The sequence below is a fragment of the Vigna unguiculata genome, chromosome 2, assembly GCF_037176805.1.
Source record: "Vigna unguiculata cultivar grain cowpea cultivar isolate G323 ecotype 2 chromosome 2, ASM3717680v1, whole genome shotgun sequence".
In the NCBI taxonomy this organism is placed as follows: Eukaryota; Viridiplantae; Streptophyta; class Magnoliopsida; order Fabales; family Fabaceae; genus Vigna; species Vigna unguiculata.
Window position 1 is genome coordinate 1,558,516 of NC_140793.1, and position 15,910 is coordinate 1,574,425.

The 15,910-nt window shown below is 34.5% G+C and overlaps 2 protein-coding genes across 3 annotated transcripts; one reads left to right on the forward strand and one right to left on the reverse strand.

The window, feature by feature from the left end:
* The first annotated feature begins 7,700 nt into the window (after positions 1 to 7,700).
* Positions 7,701 to 11,365, forward strand: LOC114172988 (Tetratricopeptide repeat (TPR)-like superfamily protein). 2 transcript variants are annotated; one of them, XM_028057169.2, is made up of 3 exons: positions 8,024 to 8,162; positions 8,637 to 8,725; positions 8,814 to 11,365. In XM_028057169.2, exons 2-3 carry the CDS (start codon positions 8,670 to 8,672, stop codon positions 10,870 to 10,872), a joined length of 2,115 nt encoding a protein of 704 aa, XP_027912970.1. In that variant the 5' UTR covers positions 8,024 to 8,162; positions 8,637 to 8,669; the 3' UTR covers positions 10,873 to 11,365. The 2 variants fall into 2 exon arrangements, with proteins under 2 accessions (XP_027912969.1, XP_027912970.1); XM_028057168.2 differs by lacking the exon at positions 8,637 to 8,725 and having other exon boundaries at positions 7,701 to 8,162; positions 8,814 to 11,355.
* A 1,492-nt stretch (positions 11,366 to 12,857) lies between these two features.
* LOC114172439 (Cysteine/Histidine-rich C1 domain family protein) lies at positions 12,858 to 15,150 on the reverse strand. Its single transcript, XM_028056920.2, has 3 exons — positions 14,557 to 15,150; positions 13,907 to 14,443; positions 12,858 to 13,243 (listed from the first exon to the last, which is right to left on the reverse strand). Exons 1-2 carry the CDS (start codon positions 14,957 to 14,959, stop codon positions 13,935 to 13,937), a joined length of 912 nt encoding a protein of 303 aa, XP_027912721.1. The 5' UTR covers positions 14,960 to 15,150; the 3' UTR covers positions 12,858 to 13,243; positions 13,907 to 13,934.
* Positions 15,151 to 15,910: the final 760 nt, after the last annotated feature.

Consider the following 15,910-nt stretch of genomic DNA (forward strand, 5'->3'; position numbering starts at 1 on the left):
TATTAACTTAAATTTAAAACATTTTAAATGACCAACTTCCCTTACCTTGAAGTGGTGATCAAGCATAACTTTACCCCTTTTTATACAGCCTCACACCAAAAAGATCGTTCTATCACAAAAATAAAGGTCTAATCAATAATCTGAGCAAAATTTTAAGATCAACCTAAAAGACAGTTTCATCAAGAATAAAGGGAGATTACATGGACTCCAAAAATAGGCGTGCATGTATGGAAAATGGATTGCTCTGTAGAGTAATGAGCAGAAAATTAAACTTACCTAATGAGAGAAATTGAAAGAGGGCTTTGATAGAGTTTTTCACGTTAATCACTCTGTAGTGTTGAATGTTCACAAAGATGATATATTAGTCAGGTGTGTAGAAGGGAAAGGAAAATGGAATTAGAGGATTAGGTTTTTGGAAGAGAAACTTGTAACGTCCTAACTGAAAATTACTTAATAAAATAGATAATTGTAAATAAACTCAAATCGTCATAAAATAATATTCCCGAAATGCAAGAAAATTTCACCGTGCTTAAATTCAAATCCATAAATCCATAGTAATTAATACAAGTTCCAAATCAACTGAAAATTAAATAACTCAATCATAAATGGTTCATAAAATAAAGTCCTATGATAACCCTCTCTCCCTGTCTACGCATTTCTAGCATCACCTGGAATATCATCTGCACACGTGTGACATGTCACACGATCAATGTCAAACACAAATAGAAAGGGTGAACTCAAATCAAAATGAACACACAATTTAATAATATAAATACCCACCCAAAATACTCTAACTCAACTAATGTTTATTCTTGAAACCTTGTTGCTCCTTAGAGTCTTATTCCTCATAAGATGATTTAACTATACAAACATAGTCCCAATTAGAAATTTAAACATATCCTTATGATCACAATCAAACATATATTCACTTTGAGCTATTGAGTCACATGCATTGAACTACATGCTACATTTAGACTAGGTTTGATAAATTACAATTTTATAATCATTGAGTAAGCTTTAGAATAATCGCAGTCTATAACGTTTGTTGCACTAGTGTAAGTTGCATATAAATTTCTTTTGATGCTTTGAAATACACATTTGGTAAGATTTATTTTCTTAAAACAAATATAAACACAGTAAACAACGTCCATGTGGTTATCTTCCATATGAAGAAATAATGACTTGACACACACACACACACACACAAACCCACCAATATTCGATTCAAAAGTACAACGTTACACAAAGATTCAAAAGATTACGTTATCTTTCAAACATTACGCAACAATCATCTCCATGAAGAAAGTACAGTGTATACAATTTGATTTGTCTCATTGTTCTAAAGCTTTGCGTATAATTAGTTTTTCGTGGGAGTGTGTAAAAGCTTTTGTATTCTTCACCATAGAAAGTTATCCTCTAGTCAGGAAGCCATTCACATATCCTCTCTCTGAGAGTTACCTTTCTTTGAATAAACATTCTTTATTTGTAATCACAACTTACATTTACAATATTTGAGTTCTTAATCTTAGGGGAATTAAGGAGAGATAAATAGGAGTGGCTTGTGTACTCTCTATAGGCAATAATGATTTGGTATACTCAATTTCTAATAAATTTTTGATTAATGTAACCTTTTAAATTTTGACATAAGGAGAAAAAATTGAGTGTATCCCAAGAATTGTGAATAAATCAATATAAAATTGTTGTGTTGGCACTTTGTTCAACCCTTCTAAAGTTGTTTGATACTTTAGTTGGTGTAAGTGCCAACATTTTGAAGTTGGTTTTGTTATAAAAATATAATGTATTGCAAAAACTTTTCTAGATTCAAACTCCTATTTCTAAAACCACATAATTACATACATTGAGTCACACATCTCATTCTACTCCACTACATCCTTTCTCTTATTTTATTGAGCTTATTTTCTACTCTCTTAAAAGTGTTCTTCTTGCTAATTCTGAGATCCTTGGAGATATTCGAGAAGTTCATGTCTCAGGAAAACCATCTAATTCATGTTCTTGTCATGTTTTTACAACAAGTTTTTGATAGAACGAAAGGTGTAATCCTATAATACTTACTCGTGATTGATCATCTACCTTTTTCCAAAGGATGTTGAAGTATGGGAGGTGTAATCCAAATTATACTTGTTTTCTTCTAGTCATGTCATATGGATATCCTATACATTGTTGAAAATGACAACCACATTCTTATATGAAAAGCAAGAGTTTATACCAACCAATAAATGGATTGAATAACTAAAATATTTTTACCAAATGAATGCAAAAAAATGCAATACCTTTAGGGTGTTATCTCTAAAGATGAGTATGCAAAGTTTCACTCATTATTAGTGTATAAAGCGAATGTGGGACACACTAACCGTCACTAAAGAAGGTTTTAAGAAAATAGAAGGGAATAAACTTAATTCCTTGAGTATTCAGAATTGGTAGTTTAACATAGAAGGGAATGAAAGCCATGTTCTACATATTCCAAGTAATTATAACATTAGTACTTACAATATCATGAACAAAAGATTAATAATAAAAAACTTAATTTCATTTCAAAAGTTTTCATTTAGATACTTTTTTTTAAGTTATACAAAGTTCTTTTTATCTTTTCAATTTGCAAAACATCCCTAAGTTTCACATGATTTTAAATAACATATCAATAATACACTTATCACATGATTTTATTAAAGATCATTTAAAAATATTTTACATTTAAAAAAATCAATTGAATTCTTTTTGTTAGAACATAATAGTTTACTTTCCTACACTAGTGCATATTTGCCTTTCTAACTCGGGCTTTATGCCTTGATCAGAATGAAAACGAGGTATATAAACAAACAGTGACAATTTTGAAATTTACGCAATCTTTTATGCCTCAGTTACCATTACACTCGAGCTAGAAACCACCCTTCTACCTTGGTTGCGAAGGACCTGAGGCATAAATTGGTTACCTACTTCGGTTTTGTGTGAACCCGAGGCAAATAAATTTGTGTAGTCAAAAAAATAATTTTTTCAATTTTTTTCCTGCTCTTTATGGCCTCGATTTTCTTGGAACTGAGGCAAAATAGGGTGTTATGCCTCGGTTATGTGTTAACTGAGGCAGAAGAAGGTTTTATGCCTTGATTTTTAATTCAACCAAGGTAGAAAGGTTAGGTTAGAAAAATCCCAAATCAGAAACAAACTGCACTTCATCTTCTTCCCTGCATGCAAGGGGCTTCTTCTTCTCCATTTTCTCTACACTTCGTCTTTGTCTTCCACCAACACAATAGACATCACGTCTTTTTCCTCTCCCTGGAGCGAACCACTGCACTACGCGTCTATCGCTGCTCTTGTGCGTCTTCTTCATCGCGTCATGTCCGCCATTGCGTGTAAGACCCGTGAAATTTAATTAATTAAATAAATATTTAATTAATAAATGTGGGTAATGGGAGCCTTTATGACATTTAATATTGATTGATGTGATGTGGAAAAGTGCTAGCTTAAATGGTTGAGAGTACTTAATTGTATGAGAGGACTTGGGTTTGAGTCCTATGTATGCCTATTGTGTGTGTATTTAATTTATTTTTATTTTAAAAATATGCTTGATCATGTTGATTGATAATATAATCATAGAATTATATTAATCATCATGAAACATGAATTGGTTGAATGGTTGTGCATTAAGTTAGCATTGGCATGAGAGTGGGTTTGAACCTTGGGTAACCCAAACTAAACTATCTTTTTGCTAAAAGTTGTTTTGGCATGAATGTGAAAAGGTATAGGAACCCTAGCTGGCCAAAGAGCAGCCAAGAGTGGTTGTAAAACAGTCCATAACGAGACATTGAATGGCCATTAACATCCCCATTAAGCCTCATTTTCGTTTCTAGATAATTAACATACATTAAGACCTAATTAAAAGGCCAATTAGAGAAAAGGAAGAAGGTTTTCTGAGGCTACTATTGCACTGCACGTTAGGGAGAGAAATTCAGAGAGAAACGTGAGGTTGAGTGCAATCCAGGAGCTGAATTGGGTGAGAGAAGAGAAACCATTTTCTTATGAAAGAAGGAGACAATAACCTTCAAGTTTAGCAAGGAAATCCAGGTTAGGGGAGTTATACACGTTAATCTTTATGTTTAAACATGAATTGCATGATAAGTATGTGATGATTGTACATGAACCCCTTTCTGTTCGGTTAAATTTCGAGTTTCTGAAAATTCCCAGAAACCGCCTGGGGGGCTATGCATAGTTGCCAGGCGACACTGCTGTTTTGGCCTAATTCTGGGTTCTTGAGGAAGGAACCGCCTGGCGGCACATCCCTAGCCGCCAGGCGACACATGTTGCTTGCCCAGTTTTCTGGGTTCTGGTTGAATTGTCTGGCGGTGATGAACACCCGCCAGGTGACACGAGTCAATTTTGACTCGATTTTAGTGTTTTGGACTTCCTGTGTGATTTCTAATCGGTGGAAAGGGTGTTGAATTCTTTAAATGATTAAATGGGAGTAAATAATTGTGAAATTATGATCTAATAAAGGGAAATTGGATGATTATGGCATCATTCTCGTTTTAGGGTTGCGTAAGGAGGAACCTGAATGCGTGATTTGATTCAAGTGAGAATTTAACTGGAAGTGGTGTATTTTATCCTAAATAAGGGTTTGGGTGTAGTAGAATGTATTAGGGTCTGATGAATTGGTAAAGTCTAGGTGAAAGGGATTTTCAGGGAGTCTTCAAAGTGTTGAAGTTCTGGAAAATTGCCTAGAATCATAAGTACTGCCTCGTGGCATGGGGCTTGCCGCCAAGCGCTAGCGCAGTGGTAGTGATATTGCGTGGCTGTGATGGTAGGCACTGGGGTGGGTTTTGTTGCAGTTGTATTTGTATTTGGAACTAGAAGAATTGATTTGGTGATATCCTTGGGTAAGTAATGATATAATCCTAATGCATAACCTAAAGTAGTGGCTTAAAATGTGGAATTGGATGGTATCAATTATTTTAAGACTGCTTATATGAAGTGTGATATAGTGTAAATTATGGACTGGTGTAAGCTATGTGAAGGAGGTCCAAAAGCGTGACTTGTTCTTTGATAGGGTTAGATTTATGAGTGAAGTGTTGGTAAGCACTTAGGAAGGGTGAATGGAAATTAAATACCAAGCTAATGTTTTGAACGTGAGTGGAATTGGCCTAGATGGGAGTGTGGTGTAAATGTTGTTAAGATATGGATATTGTGTCTTGAGTCTTAGACACCTATGGGTAAATAATAGTGTGCCAAGGGTACGAGGTTAACAGTGGTATATGGTAAAGTTTGAAACATTGAATTAAGCAAGGTGATTTATTGGTAAACTTAGGTCGGTGAACCTAATTGGAATTAAGATCATGGGAAAACGAGTTAAATCACATGGTCTTGAGATTAATTAATTTGGTAAAGTTTAGTGATGGGGTGGTGCAGAGGGAGATGTAGAAATCAGTGAGGGAGAACTCAAAACCAGTACAATTAGATGTACTGATATAGCGCCTGACAGTAGAGTTGAAGCCGCTAGGCGATAACCACCAAACAAGTGCTCTTGGAACGTGTGCGTCTGGCGATGAGGGTGGTCCCGCTAGGCGATGTCTAAAAGTCTGGGTGCTCTAAGGCGTTTGGCGCCTGGCAGTATGCGTCCCCCGCTAGGCGGTCTGGAAGTGGGCAGCGCCTGGTGCTTTGTGGGTAGTGCAAGGCGATTTTGCTGCAGTAGAATTGGTTTTGTGCTGGCATTGTTTGCGTGATCTACAAGGCTTTTAGGATATCTCAAAGGTCGGCTTGCTGGTGTTCCTTGAGTTGTGGCTTGGAATGTATCCCTTGAGTTGAGCTCAGGATAGGGGTTAAGCACATAGCATTTATTAAGTTGTGGCTCAGAATGACATTCCTCGAGTTAAGCTCGAGATGGCGGATGAACACGAGGAACCCTTGAGTTGAGCTTGGGTTAGCGAGTGTTGCCGGTGTGAGTGTGCTGGTTGTGGCCAGTACGAATAGGTCCAGATAGATTGCCCTCCTGAATAATTAGCTGACGAGTTTGGTAGTCTTGGGACGTTACGAACTATGTTCGTATTTGGTAACTCCACCTAGTGTTACGGTGTGTGATTCGTAGTATGGTTTCCCACACGTGCTCTATCGGTTATGGCCGATAGATATGGCAACAAGATATCTTGAGATACTCACTAGAAGACGTAGAACACGATTAACATGGTTGTGGCCATATGGTATGGAATCAAAGGAAGGAATTCCTTTGGTGTGATTGTGTGATATATATAAATGTGCTATATGTATATATGTTTATTTTGTTAGCTCACCATATATACTTGTGTTTGATGACGATCGTGTACGCAGTACACGTGACCAGAGAATGTTGCAGGTGGATCTAGTGAGGCTCAGAGACAGAGCAGGGGCTAGCTGGGAGATTTTTTCTATAGAGATGTTTTTATTGTGAATTTTACAGACTTGTAATCTTGGTTTATGAATATGGATTGGTTTTATAATACCTTTTATAAATTGAATTTTGGAATTACTTTATAATGTATTAAAGTTTTAATTTCCCTGTGTTTTTGGGAAACGAGGTGTTAATAAATGTAGCTGATGTAATAATTTTTTATTATTAATTAAATTCGTAATATTTGGTCGGGATGTTACATTGCGCGTCTTCTTCCTCGTATCAAGTCCGCCCCTATGCACTTACGCTTGGTGCCGCTGCTGCTATTATTGTGGCATCACGTTGTAGTCGCTGCTGCACTCGAAGACCCCATTATTGCATTGACGATGTTAAGAGGGAGGGAGGCTGTTGCAATTGTGCCATCATCACCGCTGTAATTGACGTTGGTTGCCCCATAATTGAGGCAAAAAGATCATTCAAAATATATTTTTTTTAATTTTTAATGTCTTTTTGGCATCGGTTGTTATGCATATAGATTTAATACCATTATTACTTTTACTTAATATAGAGAGAAAAGACATAGAAGAAGAATAAACATAATAACATTTAATTAAAAAGTTACTTTAGTTAAAAATAAGAACGCCATAAATTAATTCAAATTAATTGAAAAGTTACATTAATTGATTTGAAAATTTACAACAGTTGTCAATTGAACAATAATCTTTCGATAACCAATGTTAAATCTATTTTGGAAAAGTAGTAAAATTAGCCTATTTTACTATTATTGTTATATATATATATTAGACTAATTGAACAATAATCTTTCAATAACCAATATTTAATCTATTTTGGGAAAACAGTATAATTAGCCTATTTTACTATTGTTATATATATATATATATGTATATATATATATATATATATATATATATATATATATGTATATATATATATATATTAATTAGACTACTTAATAAATTATGTGTATTTTAGTAATTTAAACTGGAACGAAAAAGAACATAGATGAATATTAGGACATGTATGTAATTGAAAAAAATATGTAGATACCAATTCCCATCTCTATACTTAGTTAAAGAAAAATCAAATATTATTCGTACTCATACCTAGTTAATACGAGATTTTCCGTCAAAACATAAGCAAGTTCGAGCATTATCTGCTCTGAAATTAACTCACATAAAAATTATTTATTTTTAATTTTATTAATTTAAGTTAACAAGAATAATGTATTAAGTAAAAAAAGAAAAGCAAAAAATAGTTAAACCTAACCAATAAAATGAAAAGTGTTAAATTAAAAGGATCTCTTGGCGCGAGAAGGGAGGAAAAAGAAAAGAAATGGAGGATGAGTGAAGTATCATAGAAGAAGCTACAGAGTTCTCATGATCAGAACAGTGTATGATACAAAGCTATTGAGGCTTGTAGCGCTACATGGCAAAGCCAAAACCATCACTCAATGCTTCTATTCCACTCATTTTCATCACCAAGATGCGTTGGATTCCTATTCCTACGCCACCATGCTCCAACAAGCTATCCAAAATCGCAACCCCAACTCAGGGAAGAGCCTCCACTGCCACATTCTCAAGCGAGGCGCCCGTTTGGACCTGTTCGCCCAAAACGTTCTTCTCAACACCTACGTTAATTTCAACTCCTTAGAGGATGCCTCCAAACTGTTCGACGAAATGCCCCTCATTAACACTGCCTCTTTCGTCACCTTGGCTCATGGCTTCTCCAGTTCAGGCCAATTTCATCACGCCCTTCACTTGCTTCTCAGGTACGCGTCTTCACAATTCCAGCTGCTGGTTAGTTAGTTAGTAACCTATTAGGAAGTTTGCTGCTTGCTAGTTGGGTCCTTTGTAAATTAATCCAATTAAAAATAAAGGACCTCACAAACGCTAAAACGGGAACTTCCTTTTTACTGCATCGGATTTCAGATTTTTTTTTTTAATCCATGTTATTTGTGTGAATTATCGTTGATTTGTTGATGGCTCACAGAATCACTCCTGAGTTTATGTCATTCATGTTTTCATTTTTAAATTTTCGTCGCAATTTATATTTTTTATGAAAATATATTTAATTATAGATAACTTTTGGTAATTATTTGAGTGTGACTATGAATATCATTATCAAACTGGATAAGTTTATTTGTAAGGATTTACACTACTATTTGATATATAATTACTTATAGACGATGAGATGCTTTGAGTGATATGGTTGGTCTGGTTTGATCTCTGGTATGTGTGTATAGGAAAACATTTGTTGGGAGAGGTTAACCCCTTAAATGAGTCGTAATATCTCAAGGATTAGTCCTTGGCTTGGATCAAATTTAAATTTAAGGTAAGCCAATTAGATATTAAGAAAACTGAAGTGATTGAATGTGGAGGATTTTGCTTCGAAGATGATTCAATCCAATTGGTGAACACAGGTTGTTCAGAGAAGGATACGAGGTGAACCAGTTTGTTTTCACGACACTTCTCAAGTTGCTGATGAGAATGGAGTTGGCTGATACATCTTGGAGTGTGCATGCATACGTTTATAAGCTTGGTCATCACTCTGATGCGTATGTTGGGACTGCACTACTTAGTGCCTATGCTGTCTGTGGAAATGTTGATGCTGCACGTGCAGTTTTTGATGGCATTTGTTGTAAGGACATGGTATCTTGGACTGGAATGGTAGCTTGCTATGCTGAGAACTATTGCCATGAGGATGCATTGCTACTTTTCTGCCAGATGAGGACTATGGGGTACACACCAAACAATTTTACCATTTCTGCTGCGCTTAAGTCCTGTCATGGTTTAGAAGCATTTGAGGTTGGGAAAAGTGTTCATGGATGTGCTTTGAAAGCATGTTATGATAGGGATCTTTATGTTGGCACTGCACTGCTTGAACTGTATGCCAAATCTGGAGAGATTGCTGAGGCGCAGCAGCTTTTCGAGGAAATGCCCAAAGATGATCTTATTCCATGGAGTCTCATGATTGCTCGGTATGCTCAAAGTGAAAAAAGTAGGGAGGCTTTGGAGTTGTTTTGTCGATTGAGGCAATCATCTGTTCTCCCTAATAATTTTACTTTTGCTAGCGTGCTGCAAGCTTGTGCATCTCTGGTTTCGTTGAATTTGGGAAAGCAAATTCATTCTTCTGTACTGAAAGTTGGTCTTGACTCAAATGTGTTTGTGTCAAATGCCCTCATGGATGTTTACGCCAAGTGTGGTGAAATTGAAAACTCCGTGAAATTATTCATTTGGTCGGAAGAGAAAAACGAGGTAACTTGGAATACTATAATTGTTGGTTATGTTCAGTTAGGGGATGGGGAGAAAGCCTTAAATTTATTTTCAAATATGCTTGGATATGATATACAGCCAACAGAAGTGACATACTCAAGTGTTTTGCGTGCCTCTGCCAGTTTAGTTTCTTTAGAGCCAGGGCGTCAAATTCATTCCTTAACCATCAAAACCATGTATAACAAGGATAGTGTAGTTGCAAATTCTTTGATAGACATGTATGCTAAGTGTGGTAGAATTGATGATGCTCGGCTAACATTTGATAAGATGAATAAACGAAATGAAGTTTCGTGGAATGCTATAATCTGTGGATATTCTATGCATGGGTTGAGTATGGAGGCTCTAAACTTATTTGACATGATGCAAAAGACCAATTGTAAACCAAATAAACTCACTTTCGTTGGTGTGCTTTCTGCATGTAGCAATGCAGGGTTGTTAGACAAAGGACGAACTCATTTTGGGTCAATGTTACAGGACTATGGCATTGAACCATGCATAGAACATTATACTTGCATGGTTTGGCTTCTTGGAAGATTAGGTCAATTTGAGGAAGCAATGAACCTCCTTGGAGAAATTCCATTTCAGCCCAGTGTTATGGTGTGGCGTGCACTGCTTGGTGCTTGTGTTATACATAAGAATCTTGATCTAGGTAAGGTTTGTGCTCAGCACGTACTTGAGATGGAGCCCCATGATGATGCAACTCATGTACTTCTGTCAAACATGTATGCCACTGAAAAGAGATGGGACAGAGTTGCTTCTGTTAGAAAAAACATGAAAAGGATAAAAGTGAAAAAGGAACCAGGATTAAGCTGGGTTGAGAACCAAGGTGTAGTTCATTATTTCACTGTCGGAGACACCTCTCATCTCGACATTAAACTAATACATGCAATGCTTGAATGGTTAAACAAGAAAAGCAGGGATGCAGGGTATGTTCCTGATTGCAGTGTTGTTCTTCTTAATGTGGAGGATGATGAAAAGGAACGTCTCTTGTGGGCACACAGTGAAAGACTGGCACTGGCTTATGGACTGATACATATTCCACCTGTATGTTCTATTCGTATCATTAAAAATCTTCGGATTTGTGTAGATTGTCACACTGTTATAAAGTTGATATCAAAAATTGTGAAGCGAGAAATTGTTATCAGAGATATAAACCGGTTCCATCATTTTCAGCATGGCATTTGCTCCTGTGGTGACTACTGGTAACTGGCGTAGTCAAGCAGCGTTTAGAGAGTGATTAGATATATCTTTAATCTCTAAGTAAGATCAATTTTGTCTTTTAGACAACATTAGTTTATCTCTTAGAGTAGTTTTATCTTTTAGTTAACATTCTATTTATATATATATATATATATATATATATATATATATATATATATATATATATGGGTGAATACACTTCATGTTGTTGTCTTCTGTGCATTATGCAGAATTATTACATTCAACCAGTAGGATTGAGATTTTTTCTGTAGCGTCTCTCGTTGTGAAACTTGTGCAAGTTCAAGCAATAATTAAATAAAATATATACAAATTTGGGTGAATGTTTTAAATTGTGTTTTGTATATTTTTATCAGTTCGCCAACCACACCATTGCGTGGTATGCAAAGTCAGCGTCTAGCAAAGTTAGTAGTCTTTTTTAACTTTGTCAAAGGCTAGCAACCCTATAATAAATTTCTTCTAACAATAGATGTTAAACGAGGTTTGATAATTTAGAATTACTTTTTAATACTTACTTAAAATATTATTTTAATTAATGATTTTTTAATTAACGTTTTGACGTGGTATATGGTAAAATTATTATTATTGTTGATGGTGTTGTTATTTTCTATTTTATTTAAAGTGCCTTATACTTTAGAAAAGTTAGACGTACTTTTATACATAAAACACCTGATGTATATAATTTGCTTCAATATATGTTATGCATAAAGGTTTTACTTTCAAGGTATAAGTTTTTATATAGTTAAGTGATTTAAAATTATAATAAGTATGACTTTACTATAAATCAATTATTTGATAATCAATTTGATTTTTTAATTTATTAAAATATCTCCTGTTTTTCTATTGAAACAGTTATTCAAACACCCTTAAAAATATGCGCAAAAAACTTATTTTGTAGTAGCCACACAACTTCAAGTAATTCACATAATTGCTTGAATTGGAAAGAAATCGATAAATAAAAAACATTGGATTAACTTCACAGTAGAGCTAAGCGATCAACAATTATTTCTTTTCCTAAAAATTCCATATATTTGAAAAACATGAGACTAATTATTTATATTGTAGAAATCATTAAAGAGAGTTTTACCTCTTTTAATAACCAATCTTTTTCCTACATACAATCAAGAAACAAACATCTATCTACATACTTAAAATAATTAATTGCTTATCAACTAGGTTGACCTTGTGTACAGCAAGGATTAGTAAAATTAGTTAAAAACTATTAAAATAGTGGAATATATGTATGGTATGAGAGTTATTCAGAGATTATTTTAGTCAAGATTTGGACATATTATATCATCAGTTATCAAATTCTTTTAATGCTTAAATTTAATGGTGTGTTGAAAATTTCACATATAGATAAATCTAAATTATAATTTAAAAGGGGATTATTAAACCTAAAGTAAACGTAGTCTCACTAACTGAGATGATTAGAGTCTCTTAAAAGACTTACGTTTACTTTCTAAAATCTCTAAAGGGAGAATGCATTTAGAAGTAGGAATGTTGGCCATATGCAACTGTTTGCAATGAAAGTGACAAGACTTGCATGGAAGGTATTTGAAGACAGAGTTCCATGAAAGGTCAATTTGTCCTAAAGGGGAATCCTACCACTGAATGGACCAAGGACATTTTTCTTTCCAAGAAACAAAAGCAGACAAACCGAGCATGTATTCTTCAAATGTAATCATATTGTTGTATTTTGCAAAGAATTTATGCTTGCTTTGGCGTGGAGATAACATTGTATAACATTGCATAGAAAGTCACTCCTCACAATATATGATTTATCATGAGTGCTGATGAGTTCTGTTTTTATGTATTGATTAATTATTTTTTTTTTGGTGATAGGGTTAAGAAAACCTATTAATTAATTAGGTGAAGCATCATTTGTGTAAAGGTACAACTACCTCTTTTAATGATTTTTCCTCTATAAAAAAGAGTTAATAAAGTTATTGAATAAATAAATATAATAAAAATGCCAAATCATGCAATATTTATATATGAAATCTTACAACTTACATACATATAACAATCACTTCAATAAAAAAAAAAAATGTATGTGAAACACTAGCCTAGCCACCTTTTAGAACTCCCCTCCACAAACCAACAACAAAAGATACATAGAATCAACACTATAAAACACTATTTGCATCAATCAATACTATACAATTATTTTTTTTCCTATAGGGAAATTGTAGTCTACATTGAATGTATCTAGAAAATTAGGAATAGATTCTCTTTTTTCCACTTTTCATTTCAGAGGAGACACATTCTAGAGAAACAAATATTGGAGCATAAATATTTCTTGTGTGCCCTTTTTCTTTCCCAAACGTGTCAGAGGAAACTTGAAAAAGATTCATCCCTGAAACAGTAGAAAGAAATTTCAGAACACAAATTTTGACCCATTTTCTCTTATTCAGATAATGTTAATGAAAATTTCATTAGATATGTCACACTTTTTAAAGAGTTAATGCTCCATATTTTTGTTATAAATTGGATAAAAGAATTTTAATTCGTTCCTATTTCAAATATTTATATATCATATATTTTACTCCTAGTTTCAAATGTTTATACGCTAAAAGTTAGAGACATGAATTAAAGTTTCAGTGTAACTATAAAGACAAAAATGAAGATTTTAATAGTCAAAGATTAAAGCCAAATGTTTATCAACTTTATACAAATTTAAAAGTTAATCCTATTTTAAATTAAGAAATGTCACATATATAATAATATTTTTTATTTTTATTTCGCTTGTATTCGTCATTTACTACATATCATAATAATAATAAAAAAATACATAAACAAAAAAAAAACTATGCAATTTAGTGTAAGAAAGGTGGTTTAATAACTTATCTTAAAAAATCAATTAATTGAAAAACAAAATTCAGATACAATATTACAAAAGGGTTATTCTTAAATTAAATAAAAAGTTTTGTATTAATGACATAATTTAAAATGTATTTAAAGAAATTTGTACAGAAATAATTATAAGAGAGAAGAAAATGAAAAAAATGAAAAATGATACTTTTTTTGTTGGGAAAGTAATGGATTGATTATCTGTAACGTGGTTTGGGGCTAGCATTAGCGGGAGAAACAGTGTTTCCTTTGGCAATGTTCTGCACAAGCACATCGCCAACGCTTTCTCCGATGCCCTCCACGAGTCCTCCGATGAACTCAATGACCACCTGGGAGGCAACGCGGGCGGCGGCGGCGAGGACGCTGGGCTTCTGCGGTGGCCTGATGCCGTTGGCGAGGAGGCCGTTGATCTTGGTCTTAGCGCAGGCGGCGTGGAGGTGGTAGTCGCAGACGGTGCAGCGGTAGACCTTGCCGGACCTGCGCTTCTTGCACTCGGCGCAGACGAAGGAGGCGGGGTCGACGGCGGCGGAGGAGGTGGCGGGGAGGATCCTGAGAGTGTGGGGATGGGAAGGGAAGTCGATCTCGGTGTTGAGCATGGCGCAGCATGGATGCATCTGGAAGGCGCAGGCCGTGCAGAGGAAGGCGAAGCCCTTCGTCGGTTTCCCACACACGTCGCACTTCACTTTCCCTCCCATTCCACTTTTTCCTGAAACACGTTTACCATGCAATCAAGTTTTACACCATTCTCTCACAAATCTTACACTTCCAGATAAAAAAAAAAAAAAAAAACATTACAGGAGATAAAAACGTGTTGGTTACCTGGTTTGGAGTGGAACAAGAGAGAGTGTTGAGAGTGAAAGGGGTGTGCCTTGAGAGCAGTAGGAGCCAAAGCACAGAAGTCATGCATCTGAAACTCACATTGTTGGCAGACAAACCTCTTTCCAGACCCATATTCCTTGCAGCCTACACAGTTGAATAGGTCAGGGAGATCCACCATTGAAAGAGGATGCTGAGGGTGGCTGAAGTGAACAATTTCCTCCCCAAATATCAGTTGTGGAGAGGTTGGAAACTCCACTGCTGGAGGAGGTGATTTTTTAGTCACAAACCCAGTGTAATATTGCTCACTGGGTGCTGTGAATTGGTGCTTTTCCATTTCCGGTGAACACTTTTCAAGCCTATAGCTTTTGCTTTTCTTCACTTGCCTCAGACTCTTCATCATCATATATGGATCAGACCCTTTTCTCTTCAATTTGGTGAGTGGTGCACAACAAATGCCCCCACCTATATGTATAAATTTGGCTACAAAAAGCTAATTGCACTGTTCATGTCTTTGGAAAATTAAAGACCTAATTGTTGACATTAAGAAGATGCCATGCATCAAAGCATCTTGCATGTGTGTGAGACATGAAATTTTTGTTTACGCATGACGCTTGGTGCTTTTGCCACCTTCTGCTGCCCTGTAACTTGTACTCTTTTTCTTCTCTCTATGGACCTCTCCAATTAATGCTTATCTGTTAAAATATTATGTCTGCACTTTTAAGGTTTCTTTTTTCTTTTAAGAAAAATTAATTATATAGTTTTGGTTCTTGAGAATGACAAGTTATTTTATATTCCATTTGAATTAAGAAAGTTATCTACTTTTATTTTAATTGATAATTTTATTAACATCTTGTAATTCTATTTATGTTAATGCTTTTTTTTTTCTTAATTGAAACTTGATATTAAAAATAAGAACTTGATATTTTGAGATAATTTTATATTAAATAAGATAAAAAATTTAAATTTTATTTATGCTCAAATAGGTTTATTCAAAAGGGTCACATTAAAGATTTAAGATTTAAATATACTAATTGAAGATTAAGACATATCATCTTCATACTTATTACTATCAAAATTTAAACTTATTAGAATTAATAATAACAATATAAATCACTTAATGGGAGAAATTAAACTAAGAAAATTTCTCGTTCAAAAGTAAACGATTATATTTATGCATAAGAATAAATTACTCTCATACTTAAATTAATATGTGTGCATACCACGTAAGAATTTTTATTTAATAGACACTAGATTTCATCCAAAACGCATATTTTTCCCACGTTATTGTTTCTTTTTTCAACAGTGGATGTGCCTATCATTTTCAATCACCCTCATCATCCATTCAAAAAAATAA